The sequence below is a fragment of the Lactuca virosa genome, chromosome 3, assembly GCF_052849685.1.
Source record: "Lactuca virosa cultivar CGN04683 chromosome 3, Lactuca_virosa_CGN04683_v6, whole genome shotgun sequence".
NCBI classification, from domain to species: domain Eukaryota; kingdom Viridiplantae; phylum Streptophyta; class Magnoliopsida; order Asterales; family Asteraceae; genus Lactuca; species Lactuca virosa.
Window position 1 is genome coordinate 23,359,263 of NC_136428.1, and position 18,108 is coordinate 23,377,370.

The window sequence follows — 18,108 nt, forward strand, 5'->3', positions numbered from 1 at the left end:
AATTTCTGCAAATAGTTATATGTGATTAATAGAACACTGATTTTATGATCTAAAATATATTTAATAAAATTAATTTTCAACTAAAATACAAGTTTATACTTTATACTTTATACAGTCCACTGAAATGGGCCTTATTTATGGATTTTACTGAAAAAAAAATTGTTGTTAAATCTTTGGGTCCCGGCCCAAGGAAAAAACCGGAAACCGCTTTCTCTGTCTCTTTCCTCCCTCCGCCGGACCGCCGCCCCTATTGCTTGGCGCCTCCGCCGTCAAGCCTGCCTCGCTGACCGTCTCCACTCTCCAGTATCGTCTTTGACTCTTCGAATTCGGCTTTAGTTTTCTCTTCTGTTCAGTGTTCATCCATCGACCATCGTTGTTGCGGCTACATACATTGTAAATCCCTTATTCTTCCAATCATCCTCCTTACTCCTTAATTCCATACTCTCTGCTCGATAACTCCAATCATTCAAGTCTCTACTTTCGTAACAAAATCTCAGGTAACTATTTAATCTCTGGTTCTCTGAATGTCTTTTACAAGTTTTTACCGGCCTGTTAACTTGTTTGGAAATATAATAGTTGTTTCAGTTTGGATTCTGTATAATATCTTTTCGAATATAGGGTTAGCATACCAGTGATTTGCAAGGTCTCCAAGAACATTTGCCCATCTCCGGTCCTGTTCTTCATCTATTGCAAACGGCGATTACAATGTGCACGTTCATATTTATTTATTCCGATTATCAGATAATTGCTTTCTATTTGCGCTCAAATTTTGTCCCAAAAGAAGTCGTTTGTTGTGTCCATGTTGCAGCGCGACGATGAAGAAAAAGGGATCATTTAACATTTATCCAACTGATAAGGAGAAGAATCTGTTTTATCTGCTGTGCCAAGTTATTCCTCATTTTAATCTTGAAACCCAGCTTCGTGTTGCTGGTGGGTGGGTGAGGGACAAACTCTTAGGGCAAGAGTGCAATGACATCGATATTGCCATTGATAACATGTTAGGGCATGACTTTTGTATGAAGGTGAACGAATATTTGGCTTCTACAGGAGAAGAAAGAAAAGAATTCATTGAGATTCGAAGCAATCCAGACAAATCCAAGCATTTGGAAACAGCAAGAATGCGTATCTGGATTGATTTTGTCAACTTGATTACACCCAATTCCAAAACAGCAGAATTCCAAGTATGCGATTTGGTTCTGCAGAAGAGGATGCATATCGAAGGGATCTTACCATTAATAGCTTGTTTTATAACATCCATACATGTGAAGTTGAAGATTTCACAGGAAGAGGATTAGATGATTTGAAGTGTAGGAAGATCATGACACCATTGGAACCAAAGAAGACATTCTTGGATGGATCCGTTGAGGGTTCTTAGAGCAATCCGGTTTAGTACTAGGTTAGAGTTTGAAATGGGGGAAGAGGTAAAGGTTGCAGCTGGAGACAATGATGTGAAATCAGCAATTGTTGGTAAAGTTAGCAGAGAACGAATCTGGCATGAGATTCATCTTATGTTAAGTGGGAACCAACCGGCTAAAGCATTGGGTTATTTATCAGACTTTGGGTTGTTTTGGGTTGTCTTCACACCACCTTCAAATTGCAAGCCTTTAATCTTAAAAGAAGACAATAAAGATAAAATCTGTGTAGGATATATGGATCTGGCATGGAGATGCATGCATGCGTGATTGTGAAGTGGGTGGATGTGGTTTTACAGATAAACAGAAGAGGGTGTATTTGTATGCGTCTTTGCTCCTTCCACTTTGGAAGACTGTCTACATAGATAACAAAAAGAAAACCGCACCCGTTGTGACCTATATTATCAACACTAGTGATGGTGATGAGGTTATGAGGCTGTATGATGCAGTTGACAAGTTTTTGTGTTTGATCCCTTTGATATTGTTTGGTGAAGATATGGAAATTCCTTGGGAAACTGATATTATTGAGGTTTCTGTGGCATCGAAAACAAGAATCTTGTTGGGTTTGCTTTTGAGGGAAATCAAAGGTTTATGGAGGGCTGCATTGATGATGTCTACTTTTTTGTTTAAGAATACTGCTGTTGAGGGTCTATTAGGGGGGGAAAGAAGGGAAGTGTTCATGAAGGTTGAGCAAGAAATCTTGAGATTAGGTCTGGAAAAAGTGTGGGAAATGAAAGCTTTGGTTAATGGGAAGGATATAATGAGGCATTTGGGGGTTGAAAAAGGGGGTCCAGCTGTTGGAAAATGGCAGAGAAGATTACTACAACTGCAACTTGCTAACCCTTCTTGTGGAAGTGTAAAGGAATGTTTAGATTGGATGACTGAGCAAATGAAGTTGGAGTAAATCAATGCCAATGGTGATCGTTTTTGATAGCAAGCATATAAATTTGATTCTTTATATTTCCTTTCAAAATCTAACTAATGTTGGCAATATATTATATCTTAGTAACTTGTGATGTTCATGTCATGGCTTTGAGAACCATTAACACTTTTATGCAAATTCCACCCACAACTTTTGGATGATGCATGTTTGTCTCCTTGATTACTAACTCAAAATATAGTAATTTAGAACATCAATCTGCATTTTCATTGAACCTGAGAAAGGGGTTTTCACTAAATGATCTTATTTCTAGGTTTCAAAAAGAAATTTATCTGGTGTATCATTGGTCTCACAAACAGTCCATGATTCAAGATCTTGATTTCATCACCAAAAAGTGGTTTATTAATGGGGTTTTTGTTTAAGTAAGAATGTTTGAATTTCTGATATCTTGATTGTGTTTCATTAGTGTAAAACTCTAAATTTGTTTACTTGGATTTGAATTATTCCTCCCTGAAACTGCAGTTTTTTTGGCTCTGATTATCAAATGAAAGGTAAGGTAGCCCAATTGAGTAAAAGATCTAATAAGTCAATTAACCACAATGGATGGGTTAAATGCAAGAACTAGTAATGTAATTCCATTTATTAAGCCACTACTACTGTACTTTAAGAATTATAGTTATTTCTTATTAGGATATAATCCACTAATAAATGAAAGTAAGTTGCTATTTGTTGGTAACAAATGGAAGTAACTTGTGATTTTTAGCATTTAATTTTTGGTTAAATACAAGAATGAAAGAAAACTATGGAAGGATTGTTGATTTGCCTTCTAAATTGTATTATAAGAAATGTTGCCTTCTACATTGCATTTTAGTTAACTATGATATGTTTAGTTTCAGTTTTTCTTACTTTTCTTATTATGTTGCTAATGTATTTTATGTTAAAATTCATATTTGAAGGATATTTTGGTTTTGAAAAGATTTTCTTTTGAAGAAAGAGCGGGAACAGATTTAAAATGCAAGAATCTGTACAAGCCACTCCACTGGATTCAAATTTGCGATAATGTGATTTTTCATAATTTACATATAAAGAATTTGTGATAATGTGATTTTTCCTGATTACCCCTTTGCCCTTGCAGACGTTGGTGGAGTAGAAGCATGTAATTCATCACCAATTGTATAGACAACGCGGTTATATAAGCATGTAAGTCGTCCGTATTCCGTATAATAAGAGGAGAGTTGTGGAATTAGGGTTTGTTCTTCCGCTTGTGTTTTCTCTCTTGAGGTTGTATCTTTAGTCTTCGGTCTTTTGGCTTGTTTGTCTATAAGTGATTAGAAGGTCTTTTTTTCTCAATCTGTTTATTTGTTTGTTTTTTTTTTTTTTTTTTCTGTAAGTTATCAAAAGTTTTTTGTTCTTTTCTCAAATTAAATATGTTTGTATTTTGTAAGCAGGGCTAGTCCATTAGTTTTGCATTCCTATGGACGGATGAATAATAATACCCCTATGTGTGTATCATTCAATGCGCCGAACACATACATAACAACAAATATATAATAAAAGTGCAACATTTTTATATCAACTCATATTAATACAAACAAAAACTTGAAAAAATGACCAAAAGGGGTGCTTGGGATTACTTACTTAAAACAACTTATGTTTTTTTAATTAATTTTTGTGATACTAATACAAAGTTCTAAAAAAGTGTTTTAATTAGCTTAGTACCAAAATGACATCCTTGTATATGTTATTGACTTATTTGTTTTTCTTTCGCATATAACACTTTATTTTTTTATCACTTGAAATAAAAAATTTGACAATAAATTTATTTTAATTCTTAGAGAAACAAAAGAAACAGTTGTTCACTGTTCTTCCTTATTTTGATTCCACCTACAACAACAATCAAAGAAATCCAAGGCATGACTAATTAATTTCTTAAAAAACAATTAAAAACTCGATAACCATGTGTTCATTATCTAGGGTAATTCATTAAGTGTAACATTCCAAAAATTCATGACAAAAAATTTCATTTTAAACCATTAAATAAAATCATAGTTATCAAACCATTCCATCAATAAATGAGTCAAAGTATTTCAAAACATTATCATCAGAGTTTCTAAATCAAAACATCATAGTAAACATCCCAGACTAAACATCATGGTGTGTGCAATGCAGTCATCCCGAGCTCTTCTCTTTGCAACTGGAAGTACCTGAACCAAAACTGAAAACCGTAAGCACGAAGCTTAATGAGTTCCCCATACTACCACATACCATACACATAATCACATATACTGGGCCCCCGCCCCTTCATCGGGCCCCGCCCGGCATCGGACAGTGTTCGGCAACAGACCCCGCTTGGCATACATACCTGTTCTCCCACGCCCCGCCTTTCACTGGGCCTCGCCCGCTATACACATACAAACAATAACATATAATCATGCTAGCACATAAAGAATCATATACAGTCGTATATGTTCCAATCCTAAGGCCTCGCCTATCATGGGCCCCGCCCCCACTCTGCTAATGATGAGATATGGAACCCCGTCCACACTCAGCTAGTGATAAGATACGGGGCCCCGCCCACACTCACCTCCTTACCAGACACATACAAGTATCACAAAGACAACAAGTATAAATAAACATGCATACATTCATCGGGTACCACCCAGAATCGGACCGTAATCCAAAAACATACAAATACAGACACATGCAAGAATCACGAAGACATCAAGCATACCAACATTCCTCGGGCACCACCTGACATCGGATTGTAACCCGGAAACACATAACATAAATACGGCCGACATTGGTGCCTTCGACCCATTCAAACATGAGGAAACTCACCTCGCAAAGCTGGATCTCACGGATAATCCTCTGGCTGCTAGCTGGTAGATCCCCGAACTGCTGATCTCTCGACTCCCCGAGCCACTAATCATCACATAAACTAGTTAAGTTCGGGATTCTCATAACTTAACCATAAGTCCTCACTGGGGTAAAAGACCATTCTACCCCTCACATACTCTTGTCCCAAAATGAACTCTACTCAACTCTTGGCCCAAAATAGGTAAACACTCCTACAAGGCCCAATACATGGCCCAATTTACAATTAGGCCCAATCCCTTCACATGGGCCTCAACCTAAGGCCCAATAATGCTTCTCTAGTCCAAAGGTTCAATTCCAGATGGCCTACTAAGGCCCAAGATACCAGCCCATGGAAATGGCCTAAACAACGCAAAGCCCAAATCCAATGAGTACGCGGGACGTACTCCTCTATACGCTAAGCGTACATGTTGTATGGCTTGTACGCTGCGCGTACAGGCTTGTACGCCTATCATACTGCTCGGTTAAGCCATTTATACCATTAAGCACTTAATACTTTATTCCAGATGCTAATATCACAGATCTAAGTCTTCTTCAACATCTTAATCGATAAAGTCACTGACTTGGTGACTTTACATGACCCAAATGAACCCAATCTCAAAGTATAGAAATCTACTTCCATGAAAATGGCCATAACTAAAGCATGGAAGGATTTTAATCCCAAAGATGACAACTTTATGATCCAATGACCCAGATAACACTGAGAATGGCAATTCTAAGTTCCAAAAACGACATGGACACAAGGGACTTCATCCATGGGACCAAAAGAGTCCATAAACCCAGTCCTAAAAGAGATCTAAGAGAATAACCACCAAGTTCAGAACTTTATACCTTGAAAAGGTCTAAAATGAAGCAACAATCCCAGATCTACAACTTCTCCTTTGCACCAACACCTTGCCTTGCCCTTAACTTCCTTGTAAAACGGATCAAAATGCCAAAATGCTCTCCAAAAGGCCTTTCAAGAACAAGAACACACAAACTATGGATTAGGGTTTCATGGGAGCTGTCTAAGGGTGAAAGGGAGGCTGGTCTGAAGGACATAATGTTCTTTATATAGTGCTCAACCCTAAAAATTAGGGTTTGAGGACTCTAAACATACGTTGGGCGTACACCTCCCACACCCACGCCCACTTATCCCTTCTACGTTGGGCGTACCCAGCTTACGCTGGGCGTACTCTCGCGAATGCCACCTTGCATGCATGGGATTTCCTTGCCACTTATCTCCATTAGGGACCAATATTGCCAATAACTTCAAAGCGTCATAACTTCCTCATCCGAGGTCTATTTCCAATGAACCTTATATCCACGAAAAGGTGGCAAGAAGCCCTACGCTGCCCAAGCCTTAAAACCTTCCTAGTAAAACCCAAAACTTATAAAAGACCGAGACATCCGTTTACAATCATACCCTTGGCTTCCGAAGACACGAACGAATACTTGGGTCACTCATGTCATGACCCCCACCTCCGAACTGGGCCAAATCCTTCCTTTCCCAAGGCCCTAAACCTTATGTCAATGATAATTGGGCCGCAGCCCCGAGCAATGAAACACTTTCAAAACTGAGTGTTACATTAAGTGCTTACTTAATCCACCCAATTTTTGAAGCATCTATGAACGAATATTTATTACAAAACATGACTCCAAGTTGTTGTCACTAATTAGTTTGGGAGAAAACCCAAGATCCATTATTCCTAACTAATATTTCGATAAAAGGGATGTCAAGGAATGAAACTGTTGTTGATCACAAAAGAAATGAACATATTAGTTAAAAACTGTAAAATAAAAAACAAAACAAGTATAGGTTGTTATCAATCTTGACTTTTATGATCATATGGAATCAATATTATAGACATATAGTTAAAACAAATATTCTTAATGATATTGATGTTCAAAAAAACTATAATCTTTCAAAAATTAATGGCCAAAAGCAAAATAGGCCACTAGCATCAATTCAATATGATGAAAACCAATTTATTTATTATTATCTACTCCCTTAAAAAAATAAGGGAAAATGACACAAATGTCCTACGAACTTTCTAGGGTTTACCCGTTGAATATCTAAAGTTTTTGTCTGGTTTCATGGGTCCCTAAACTAGGATATGACATGTTCTTTTAGTCCATGTCAACCTGTAATAGCCGTTTCAGTGACCTTTTAAACTAAAAAAACTCACATTGTCCCCCTATAAAGCCAAAAAAATAAGTTTGGGGATCAACTCGTACAAAAAAAAAAAACTCTCATTTTCTTCTAAAGCTGATTCACTATCAATTCGTACCCTCCCAAAAAAATTGATCATTGCTCTTTTTTCCGTCTTCAACCTCGATCGTGACACACACTCACCGAAGATCACAACCCTTTTCCCCTTCTAATCGATTCTCGATCACAACCCATTCCACTATTTTCTTTGATTTGATTTCAGCTCTTCAAGGAATTGACCCCCTCATTCCTTCTTCTCTGTTCAAAATCGCACAAGCTACCTCTCCTCCCTCCGAGTTGCAGATTTGATGGATGCGATGTTGAGAAGGATGCGTGGGTTTGATGAGGTTCACAAAGAAAACGAGAGTTAATCTCTCTTTTTTTCGATTTGCAGGTGATTGGTTATGGTGGTTGACTGGTGGTTTTTGTGGGTTATGGGTGCTCCAATAGTGGCTTATTTCACGAGGCAAATGGGAGGAATAAGGGTGTTTGTATTGGGTGGTCGTGATACTGATTTGATGGTGATTAAGATAGGTTATGATGGCTGCAATGGCTGAATAAAATGTTGATGAGCATTTTGTTCAGGAGGGTACGAATTGAGTGTTGTAACACCAGTCAAAATTAGGTCAAAGATAATTCCCACAAATATAAAAAACACACATTATAATAAATTTATTTTGATTTTTAATGATATTTTCATTCAACACTACAAGTCTACACGATTCCAAAAATATATAGAACGTCTAAATCTGACTTCGCATGAAGAAGTTATGATTAATTCTATCACTATAGCCTTTGTAACAAGTGGAATTTAAAATAGACTTAGAACTTGCTATTGGAGTCTAATAAAATGTTGTAGTACTCGGAAATACCTACGCGTGGATATAAAGAACGTCAAAAACGGAGTTCGTATGCAAAAGTTATGAGCTTCCTAAGATGCAGCTGTCTAAGTGCATGACACGTGGCAGAAACCCTAGCCGCCATGGTTCACGACGTGAACATTAATTTCACGAAGTGAAACGTGTCAGGGACACTAATCGAGGCTAGAAAACACGTGTTAAAGCTACGGGGTGACTTATGGATGTTCACGACCTGACCCTAGGTATGTCACGACGTGAAATGGCCCAGAATAGCCTATAAATAGAGATCAAAGCTCATTCATTCCCTTACACCTTTTCCTTTCATTCTCTCTCGTTTTCGAAGGCCATTTCCCTTCCCGAGCCTGACAACGACGAGCCTCTGACCGCTTAGATTCTATAGATCACGCTACTAGGGTGAGTTTCACGGCCCCACTTTTAAATGTTTTTGGGGAAACGCATGCTAAATATTGTATTTAATTTAATATTATGTCTATATGATAGTATGTCCGTATCAACATAGATAGTTATATTAACCGGGATATAGTTGTTTTGAATCTGATATTTTGAAAACATACAACTATCGTAAACTTATTAGCATAATATTATACTAATGTAGACCCTGAGTTATACTTGGGAGTTCTATATGTATGTTATGTGCGATATAGTTCCAGAGTTATACTCGGAAGTTCTATATGTTAATTGATAAGTATGTTGTTATTGTTAGTTTTATGTCAAGATAAAACTTGGTATGTTATATATTGTTATTGTTGGTTTTATGTTAAGATAAACCGGGTTTTACCTCAAGTTATAGTTGTTGTACTGCCTAAAGTATTATGAACTTAGGAGTAATGTTTAAAAACATAGTCTAGTAACTTAGGGTTTTAGACACGAATATGCTTTGTTGTTAGAGTTATAGGAAGCCGACAAAGTCTACATGAGCTACCTCATTCATCAACTAAGATTGGGAATCTTAGTGGAAATCCTCTGACCTGTAACCGTTAATCTCGCGTGAGCGAGGAAGTTGTGTATGGATCTATGTGGGTTAACGCCCCATCCGTGGTTGTTGGCTACAACCCAATCGGTTTTACGGTGGACTATAGATCTATGCGGGTTGACGACCCCACCTGTGGTTGCTAGCTACAACCCAACGGTATGCGGGTAACGAACTGTCCTATTGATTGTTATGGATCCGACGTCGATGAAGCGTACGGGGGAAGTATTTACCTTGGTGGAATCCTTTATGACACCAATGGCGGTTTTATTGTGGCACCAATGGAGGAACCATTGGTGGAATATCTTTTAATCAGAGGTTTGTATGTCTAGCAGCGGTTACGGACTCATGGTAGCACAACTTTAGAAGCTTTATACTTTGTCGATATACAAGTATGAATGTTAAGAATAAGTTTCCCAAAGACTTATACTCTAGGTACAAGGAACTTGTAGGTATCTTACTTGCTCAGTAAGTAGACAATTATACCTAGTATACTTACTCGTATATAATTGAAATAGATTTATACGTAGCGGTTTTACTCGTATAGAACTGAAATAGATTTGTACGTAGCGGTTTTACTCGTATAGAATTGAAATAAGATTTATACGTAGCAACCTTAGTTTGTATGGGATTACAATCATTTATTCATAATATGTGAAACTTATAGGTATATCACTTATTTAATAAGTAAACCAAGATACCTAATATATATACTAAATGTTGGAGAGTCAAAATGATACTTTCAAAACTATACTTTTGAACTTGAGAAAAAGTGTTATTTTATATGGAGTCAAAACCTGTGAACTCACCATCTTTATGTTGACGTATTTTAAAATGCATGTGTTTTCAGGAAGTTGATAACTATGATACAAGGAATGACGTTACACCACCCGGTGTTTCCGCCACCGGCTAGGGGTGTGACAAGTGTGAATCGGCTTTAGAAGAAAAAGAGAGTTTTTTTGTACGAATTGATCCCCGAACTTTTTTTTTTTTGGCTTTATAGGGGCACAATGTGAGTTTTTTGGTCTAAAAAATCACTGAACCGACTATCCGACTATTACAGGTTGACAGAGACTAAAATAACAGGTCATATCATAATTTAGGGGCCCATAAAGTCCGTCAAAAACTTTAGGGACTCAACGGATAAACCCTAGAAAGTTCGCAGGGCATTTGTATCATTTTCCCAAAAAATAATCATGACCACGGTAACACCGATTAAAAAAAAAGCAAATAAATGTGCAAAAGAATCTAAAATCACTAATCGAATCGAAAGTAACTAATATAATAACAAATATTTAATTAGAACCCACAAATTAATGAGTTCACTAATAAGTTAATTAGTACCCACAATCAAAAAACCAAAAATTAGAAAACTCGAACTCTTCTTTCCACAGACTCGATTGTAGAGACATAGGCAGTTTTAGGGTGGGTCCATAGTGGCACTGACAACCATTGACTTTTCCGAATGCAGTGGAAATTTTTTCGAAGTTTTTATTTTTTCTACTATCGTCCAACCCCTGACTTTTCCGTGACACCTCTACTGTGAAATGCTGCGTCCACCCCTATATAATCTAACAAAAAGGATTATTTTTGTTAGAAGCAATCCCATACACCCTCTAAATCTTAATTCCTCTGACTACTTTTGTAATATTTTGGGTGGTAAATAGTGCATTTTGCATTGTGCTTTATTATTATTACTATTTTATTTTGGGTATTTGTTATAATGATTTTATGTTGGGTTTGATTTAATGGGTTTAAAAGAGTTGAATTTTTTGGAACGTCGAGACATGTTGAAGCCTGAAAACGAATGGATTTAATTGTTGGATTTTGTTTATTGCAACGATTCAACAAATTCACTCTAATTTTGAAAACAATAAGCAAACGTATTACATTAATTGTTGAAGTTTCAAGTTTGTTGAAAAAGTGAATACATAATTACACATTTTGGGCCCGTTTGGTGGGTTGAAATTGAATTAGGTGGAAGAGAATAGCACTATAATTTTTGGAAGGTATCTGGCGTAACCTAGAACAAGTGAAGAGAACTTGACCAAGTCAATAGGTGGAACTGAGATGATTTCTTTTATAGTCGAAACTATCCCTCTTCTAAACGTATCTCCAGCCTCCCTCTCCAAATTTCTGGCTATACATACCTGATAAATGATTATCTTCTTCAGATAATCATTCCAACCCATTTCGATTCTTATCAGCCATTTGACGATTCTCATCAGTGCATTCGACTTCATCATCCCAAGGTACGTTTTTTTTCCTACACTTCATCTCTACTTACCTGATCGATTTCGATTTTCCTTCTCTACTTATTGACATGCATCTGTTAGTTAGTTGATTTCTTGATAATCAATTTATTGCGTTCTTGATTTCTAGATGTATGGCTTCTTGATAAAGATTTCTGGTTTCTTAGATTTTTTGACAAATGAGAAATTCTTAGTTAGCAGTAATGGATATATGTATGTTACAATTTTTTTTTCTTTTGATTTCTTAAGACGATTTTAGCTCCTGTTAAAACGAGACCTTCATTCATTTGTTTCATTGTTTATACCCATTTTTCTTTTTCTCATTACCTTATAATCAAATATGAGCAAGTTTGATTTTAAAAACATTTTTTTTGCCCCTGTTGCTACTCATGTTATCAATCAATGTCCGTGTTGATTCAATAAACGAAGATGGTGTTTTGCTGCCCAGTTTGGTACCTGTCAAATTTATGTTGTTATTGCCCACTTCATGTTGTAGATACTTAATTTCGGACGACAATGCCCCTGAGTTTCTTTCACCTGTTAGTTCAAAAATTTATTTAATTGTTAGGTTGCTCTTGGTTGGTGGTAGTGAAAGCATGTTGCTATTGGAAGAAGACAATTGAAGTTCGTTATTTTCTATTCAAAATTATGGATTTTGGAAACCATTTGGGTTTAGAACTTTGTTAATTTTGAAGTAATTTCAATTATTTGGTATTAGAACTTGTTTTAATATAAATTTTTTTATATATTTGTTAATTTTGAAGTTATGTATGTTAAATAGAGTCATTATTGATATTTTTTGTAAAAGGGTAATACGGTCATTTTAGCATCTTGTTCCTTCCAATTCTATTGCTACCACACAAAATCAGAGAGTTTGTTCTGTTTTGTTTAATCTTACCAAATGCTATACAAATTATTTGTAATGTCCGGTCCGTTTCTGTTCCATCCGGTTCATCTACAAAACCTTTAGGTTGTCGTTTGAAACGAATTTGACTAGCTTTTACCTAAGTTTTATACTCTAAAATAATCCAGATAGATCCACTCCGTTATTTTTAAAATCGGATCGAATTCTTTATAAGTTTATATATATACGTATAGGTATAGCAATCTATCTAATAAGATGGGCCTAATAGGTTATGAAGCCCACAACTACATTATACCCCGGTGTTACAACTTATACCGGCAAACTTTTTCCCGCCATTTTCCTCTGTCACCGCCCATTATATATTTTCACACCGGATTCATAGTTGTAGTCAGGGGCGGACGCAACTGCAAGGGAAGGGGGGAAGTGCCCCCAACGGTTTGAAATTTCTTCTATTGAAGTAGTCTTAAATTCTGGTTATTTGGTCTTCTTGATACAGCATGCCCCCAACAAAATCTGGCTAAAGCTGTTGGACTTTAAGAGTCGGGGGCACCAGACTTAAGTTGAAAACAAATTAAGCCCACTTTGGGGTTTAATTGTTAACTTTCAACAACATCTTCTATTCTTTTATGTCGTTCCTTTTTAGTTTTGTCAAACCATAAAGACTTAAAACCCTAGAACGTAATCAGTGTTCCGTCTCCCTTCAACTACTCAAGAAAACCATAAAATATGAAAAATCGAAAGGAAGAAACTTGAAATTGAAGCGCATGATTCGACCTACAGGCTACAACTCAAAATCAAGCTTCGAGAGATCAGGTTAGTCATATGATTGAGGCTTCATAAAAATGTTTAATATAATTTCTGATTGAGGTTTTCTTTATGAATTCTTAATGTATTAATGTTGGGGAATGGTTGAAGAATACTAGGTTAGAAATTATGACTTACTGTAAAAAAATAATCATCAATTATCCACTACGCTTGAAATTGATTAGGTCATTAATATCGATTATCAAATCTGTTTTAAATAGCTGCATAAAAGTGATTTGGAAGGTTATTTTGGTAGATTGATGACAAGCTTGTGTAATTTATAAAAGGGTAAAATGGTGTAATTTGTAAAGGGTAAAATGGGAACTCTCATTCCTTGGAGAGATGGAATGAAAAACATGCTAGTTAATGGAATGACATTCCTCCGTTCATGATTCTTTCTTTACCAGTTTATCAACAATGCAATATATTTTGATTGGAATGAAATAATGCTTTTCTTTCCCGTTTATCACCTTAGCTTAATAGCTTCTATTTTGGAGTTTTAGATATAATGCTTATTAATGTTAGATTATCTTTAGAGTCTTTACAAGCTTCAAAAACTATTTATTTTCAATATCAATTCTTTGGTTCAAAGAAAAGAACCGAATCATGAAATCTTGTTTAAAATAATTTTGACCTGACCCTTTGTTTGATACTTTGGTGCCCCCAACATATCGAAATCCTAGATCCGCCACTGGTTGTAGTCCACCGGAGAGAAAAGTCGCCGATGAGCCCAATGGGTCGGGGAACAGCAGAGGAAGCGCTAGTCCTTCTTCGTAGAAGACTATGTGATCCCAATTTCATCTTCTCCGATTCTCCCGATAGCAACTACAGGTTCGGTTGATAGTTATTCGAATTTTCTATATATCTTCCAATTATATACACGTGAATACTATAATCTCTTCTCTCTCTTTTTTTTTTTTTTTTTTTTTTTCCTGGGCCTTTATTGTGACGTATTTAATCTCTGAACAAATTTCAGCAAGTTGAAGTTTATCGTATCAAGTTCGGTAACTGAGGCCTGTAACAATTCGATTCTGCTTCTGGGTCCTCGAGGATGCGGCAAAATTGCGGTATAATACCCAGTTTCTGTGTTAATTACTTGGATTTTTTTTTTGTAGTATTTACTGTGATTTTTCATTGATTATGGAATTAGGTGTTGGATCTTGTTCTAGAGGATTTGCTGAAAGAATATCCTGAAATGATCTCAGTGGTATATATATGTTTTTTATCCATTCAAGATATTTTGTTTTCGTCTATTAGTTCTGATACTCTATACCTGTTGTTTTAGGTCTAACTGATTTCAGGCACAATGATTAAAGTCTAATTAGCTTGTTGTGTGATTGTTGTAGATTAAACTAAATGGGCTTTTGCACTGTGATGATAATTGTGCTCTAAAGGTGAAATTTCCAAATTCATTTTCCTTTTACCTTTGAAGTTATATTCTCCCCTTGTTGCTTTATGTCTTCCCAAAAATGCTTTTTATTTGTGATATATAATTTAGGATGAGATGGATTAACAAGTACTTTAAGAACATGATAAGCAACTTAATGGCCTCCCCTCACTCTTTCTGTTCTACACACAACATCTCTAAAGGAACACCATAAGTTTTAATCCTCACACAATCATCTTTCAAGTAGAAGTAAACTCAACAAAAGAATCTGATGACTTGTTTTGATATGATCTTTTCCATGTAGTTGTTCATATACTCTATATATGCTAAGCTTCATTATTTTATCAAATTGTTTATGGTCATGGGATATGGTAATACACAACAAATATTCATAGGATCATGATTAAGAAACTCTTCACTCTACATAGGTGTTTACGTAGTGTATAATACTCCATTTGTTATGGCTCATGTCTTCAATGTAATTTGTCTTTTTCTCAGTTTCTTTCTTCATTTGAGTTTAATTCATGTCCATTTCAGGAAATTGCTAGACAATTATGTATTGAGCATGAACTGATGTTTTCCAAAATGGTACAACCCCTACCCCTGGTTCATCTGCGAATAAAATGATACGTATTCTAAACAGAATTAAGTAGGAGTTGTTCACCTTGTGATTGTATTGCAGGCATCATTTGATGATAATTCTCAGTTCATGATTGCCATGTTGAGGTCAGTGTCTATCTATTTTCAGGTTCCCCATATGAGTAATTTCTTTAAATGTGTATTCCCCCTGTCCTATGAAAATTGTAAACCTTATTTTGTCATCATTAGAGGGCATTTAAGACTCATGATTTATATTCATGCATATGTGCATAGTGAGATTTTCATGGGATGGAGGGAGTAGTTTTGTTAAATTCTAAGTTTCAGTTGGTAGCAAAGTGTTCTACTGTTCTCTGTTTGATTATGATTTCCATTACCAGAGAATGTGGATTAGCTCACAAGACAGTGATCTTCATATTGGATGAGTTTGACCTATTTGCTCAGGTATCTCTGATTGTATGTAATATATGGTTTGTTATCTTTCATCCTCAAAGTGTGATATTTCTTGTTTTTCAGCTACTCCTTTTGTCCTATATTTTACTAGTTCTCAAAACAAATATATCTGATGCAATTTAGACTTATTTATGCCTATGAGTCTGATTCATTGCAGGGTAAGCAAAGATTACTCTATAGCTTGTTAGATGCAATGCAGTCTGTAACTTCTCAAGCTGTTGTCATTGGTGTGAGTTGTAGATTGGTACGTTACAAACTTTACTCCATTAAAACAAAATTTTTTATCATTAAGAATAAGATTTTGAAAAGTTTAAAGTTAGTTTTTTTAAATACTGTAGTAAATATGACAAGTTGATTGAGACATTTCATCAAACACTTTGTGTGCATCCATACCATACAGGATGCTGATCAGTTATTGGAAAAAAGAGTAAGATCTCGATTCTCACATCGGAAACTACTGTTTCATCCTCCACCAAAGGATGATTTACAGAGGTGATCATCACACTTGTTGCTTTATCATTCAATCATCAGCATTTATTAGGTTGGAAGTTTGGTAAAGTTACATACAAGTCCTTGCTTTGATGCTTTTGTGTTCAACATGCAGACTGCTCAAACACATTTTACTATTGCCAACTGATTCAAGCCTTCCTCATGACTACGTAACAGAATTTAATTCAAAAATTTCAGTATCCTTTTATATATTATTCATTCTCTTTTCATGTGACATGATACTTAAAACAACAATGCGATTTTCACAATTCCTTGACGTGTCTGTTACAGAACATATTAGCAGATAAAAGATTCATGGAAGTCATTGATAAATTATCAGATTCCGATTCCACCTTCAGTAATTTCATCAGATTCCTGTAAGTGTTTTATTCTGAAACTCTACATATTGCTATATGCTTTTCTTCCAAAACTTGTGAAATTATCTCTGGTTTTTTTTTTTTTCTAAAATTTAGGTTTTCAGCTGTAAGTTTGATGGATTTGAAATCTGGTTTCATGACACTTGACAACTTCAAATCTGCACTTTCAAGCATCCAACGACAGCCAAAGTTGGATTGCTTAAAAGGTATAATTTCATATCTTTTTTCATTCCCTTTTCATTTTTAGATTTAAGAGAGTTGTTATTTTTGGTTGCAGATTGCTCAATTCTGGAATTTTATATAATGGTTTGCATGAGGAGGTTGGAAACCAAAGGACAGGAGTTGTATAACTTCAATTCTGTAATGAATGGTGAGTAGCCTGCAGTTTTGTCCTCTAATATTGTTTTTGCAAATTTCTTACATGATAAATCATCCTCATGGCAGAGTACAAAAGTGTACATGATTCCTACCAGTTACAGACACATGATTACCATTCACGTAGTGTATGCTTAAGGGTGAGTTTCATCTTTCTTTTGTTCTTTTAAATAATATTTTAAAAGGTATTTATGGAATGAAAAAATGTGCAGGCTTTTGAGCACCTTCTTGATAGACAGTTAATCGAGTTTGCAGATAGAGGACACAATCAGACTATGGAGTTTCGTGCAGTGAAGCTTTTAATTTCATCCTTTGAACTTCATCAAGGATTGAAATCAAATCGATTGTTACCAGTAAGTTATTTAGCAATTTCATTTTGTGGGCCATGTGATTATGGGTTGGGTTCTTCTATACATATAAGATGAGATGAATATGAGTTATATGTGGGGTTTGTTGTTTGAATTAGAAGATGTTATGGTAACTAAAGTAGAGTTTGGCTTATGAATGAATTGTGCAGGTAATCCTTCAGAAACTAATGGAATCAAAAAACTAAAGATTGGAATGAGTTGATGGAAGCCATCAAATTACCTTTTTTAACACATGTTTATGCCTTTGATTTCTATTGTTGTATAGACTGGAATGATGGTTTCCCTTGCAGCATGCTAAGAATGTAACGGTTGGAATGGTATGTAGGAGTGATTAAAACTATTACACTTGGCTTGGCTTGGTTACTGTTTTGGTATTGTACAAGTGAATGTTCATCTATTTTTATTGAAATGGATTGAAAAATTACATTATAACTCATTTTTATTTGAGGAAGTCTTTAAGTTTACAATTCATTTGTAATTAGAACTTTTATTTTCTAAGTAACTACAAATGCATTATTGTTTATAATTTCATAATCTTTTATTTATGGTAAACAGTTATTTTTTATAAAAGTTCATTAGTAATATATAAAATACAGGCAAAATATTGATAACATTTTGTGATTTACTAAAAGTCATAACATTAATCCAACTTTGCATTTTCATAGTTTAGTTTTTTGCCAGGTTTGTCCCTTATACATATAAAACGTCTACTTTACTTTTTTTTAATACGTCTGATTTTTTTCAAATATTTAGATTTTATGGAAATGTTAATTAGCCTTGTTAAATGTGTGGTATCTCACCCCCTATGGAGCCATATCTTTTCTTTTAGCCTTTCTCTCTTGGGCAACTTCATCTCCGATCACCCTTTGCAACCACCACCACACAGTCCCTTCCACCTCTTTTGCCATTGTATCAATCTAAGATTAGCCTAGG

The 18,108-nt window shown here is 35.5% G+C and overlaps 1 protein-coding gene, 1 long non-coding RNA gene and 1 pseudogene across 9 annotated transcripts; all 3 read left to right on the forward strand.

The window, feature by feature from the left end:
- Positions 1-170: 170 nt before the first annotated feature.
- Positions 171-3,788, forward strand: LOC145165350 (uncharacterized). The gene is made up of 3 exons (XR_013740032.1): positions 171-393; positions 3,249-3,353; positions 3,428-3,788. It is a non-coding gene; the product is annotated as an uncharacterized LOC145165350 (long non-coding RNA).
- LOC145165349 (CCA tRNA nucleotidyltransferase, mitochondrial-like) lies at positions 388-2,345 on the forward strand (annotated as a pseudogene). Its single transcript, XR_013740031.1, has 2 exons — positions 388-497; positions 619-2,345. The product of XR_013740031.1 is annotated as a CCA tRNA nucleotidyltransferase, mitochondrial-like (transcript).
- Positions 3,789-11,227: 7,439 nt separating the features above from the next.
- On the forward strand, positions 11,228-17,611 carry ORC4 (origin recognition complex subunit 4). Of its 7 annotated transcripts, none has more exons than XM_079084076.1 (18): positions 11,228-11,460; positions 12,029-13,138; positions 13,813-13,960; positions 14,106-14,196; positions 14,280-14,336; positions 14,476-14,523; positions 15,054-15,104; positions 15,199-15,242; positions 15,494-15,557; positions 15,724-15,810; positions 15,967-16,058; positions 16,171-16,225; positions 16,347-16,432; positions 16,529-16,638; positions 16,710-16,802; positions 16,877-16,947; positions 17,020-17,160; positions 17,325-17,611. In XM_079084076.1, exons 2-18 carry the CDS (start codon positions 13,090-13,092, stop codon positions 17,358-17,360), a joined length of 1,323 nt encoding a protein of 440 aa, XP_078940202.1. In that variant the 5' UTR covers positions 11,228-11,460; positions 12,029-13,089; the 3' UTR covers positions 17,361-17,611. The 7 variants fall into 7 exon arrangements, with proteins under 7 accessions (XP_078940202.1, XP_078940203.1, XP_078940197.1 ...); XM_079084077.1 differs by having other exon boundaries at positions 11,229-11,460; positions 13,800-13,960; positions 16,171-16,252; XM_079084071.1 differs by having other exon boundaries at positions 11,229-11,460; positions 16,171-16,252.
- The last annotated feature ends 497 nt before the right edge of the window (positions 17,612-18,108 follow it).

Bases quoted from the DNA above. Each gene is read 5' to 3' on its own strand.
- ORC4 (XM_079084071.1), top strand. From the start codon at position 13,090: ATGATTCGACCTACAGGCTACAACTCAAAATCAAGCTTCGAGAGATCA. The intron at 16,639-16,709 runs GTATAATTTCAT...TTTTGGTTGCAG, and splicing joins AAAGTTGGATTGCTTAAAAG to ATTGCTCAATTCTGGAATTT. The intron at 17,161-17,324 runs GTAAGTTATTTA...TGAATTGTGCAG, and splicing joins AATCAAATCGATTGTTACCA to GTAATCCTTCAGAAACTAAT.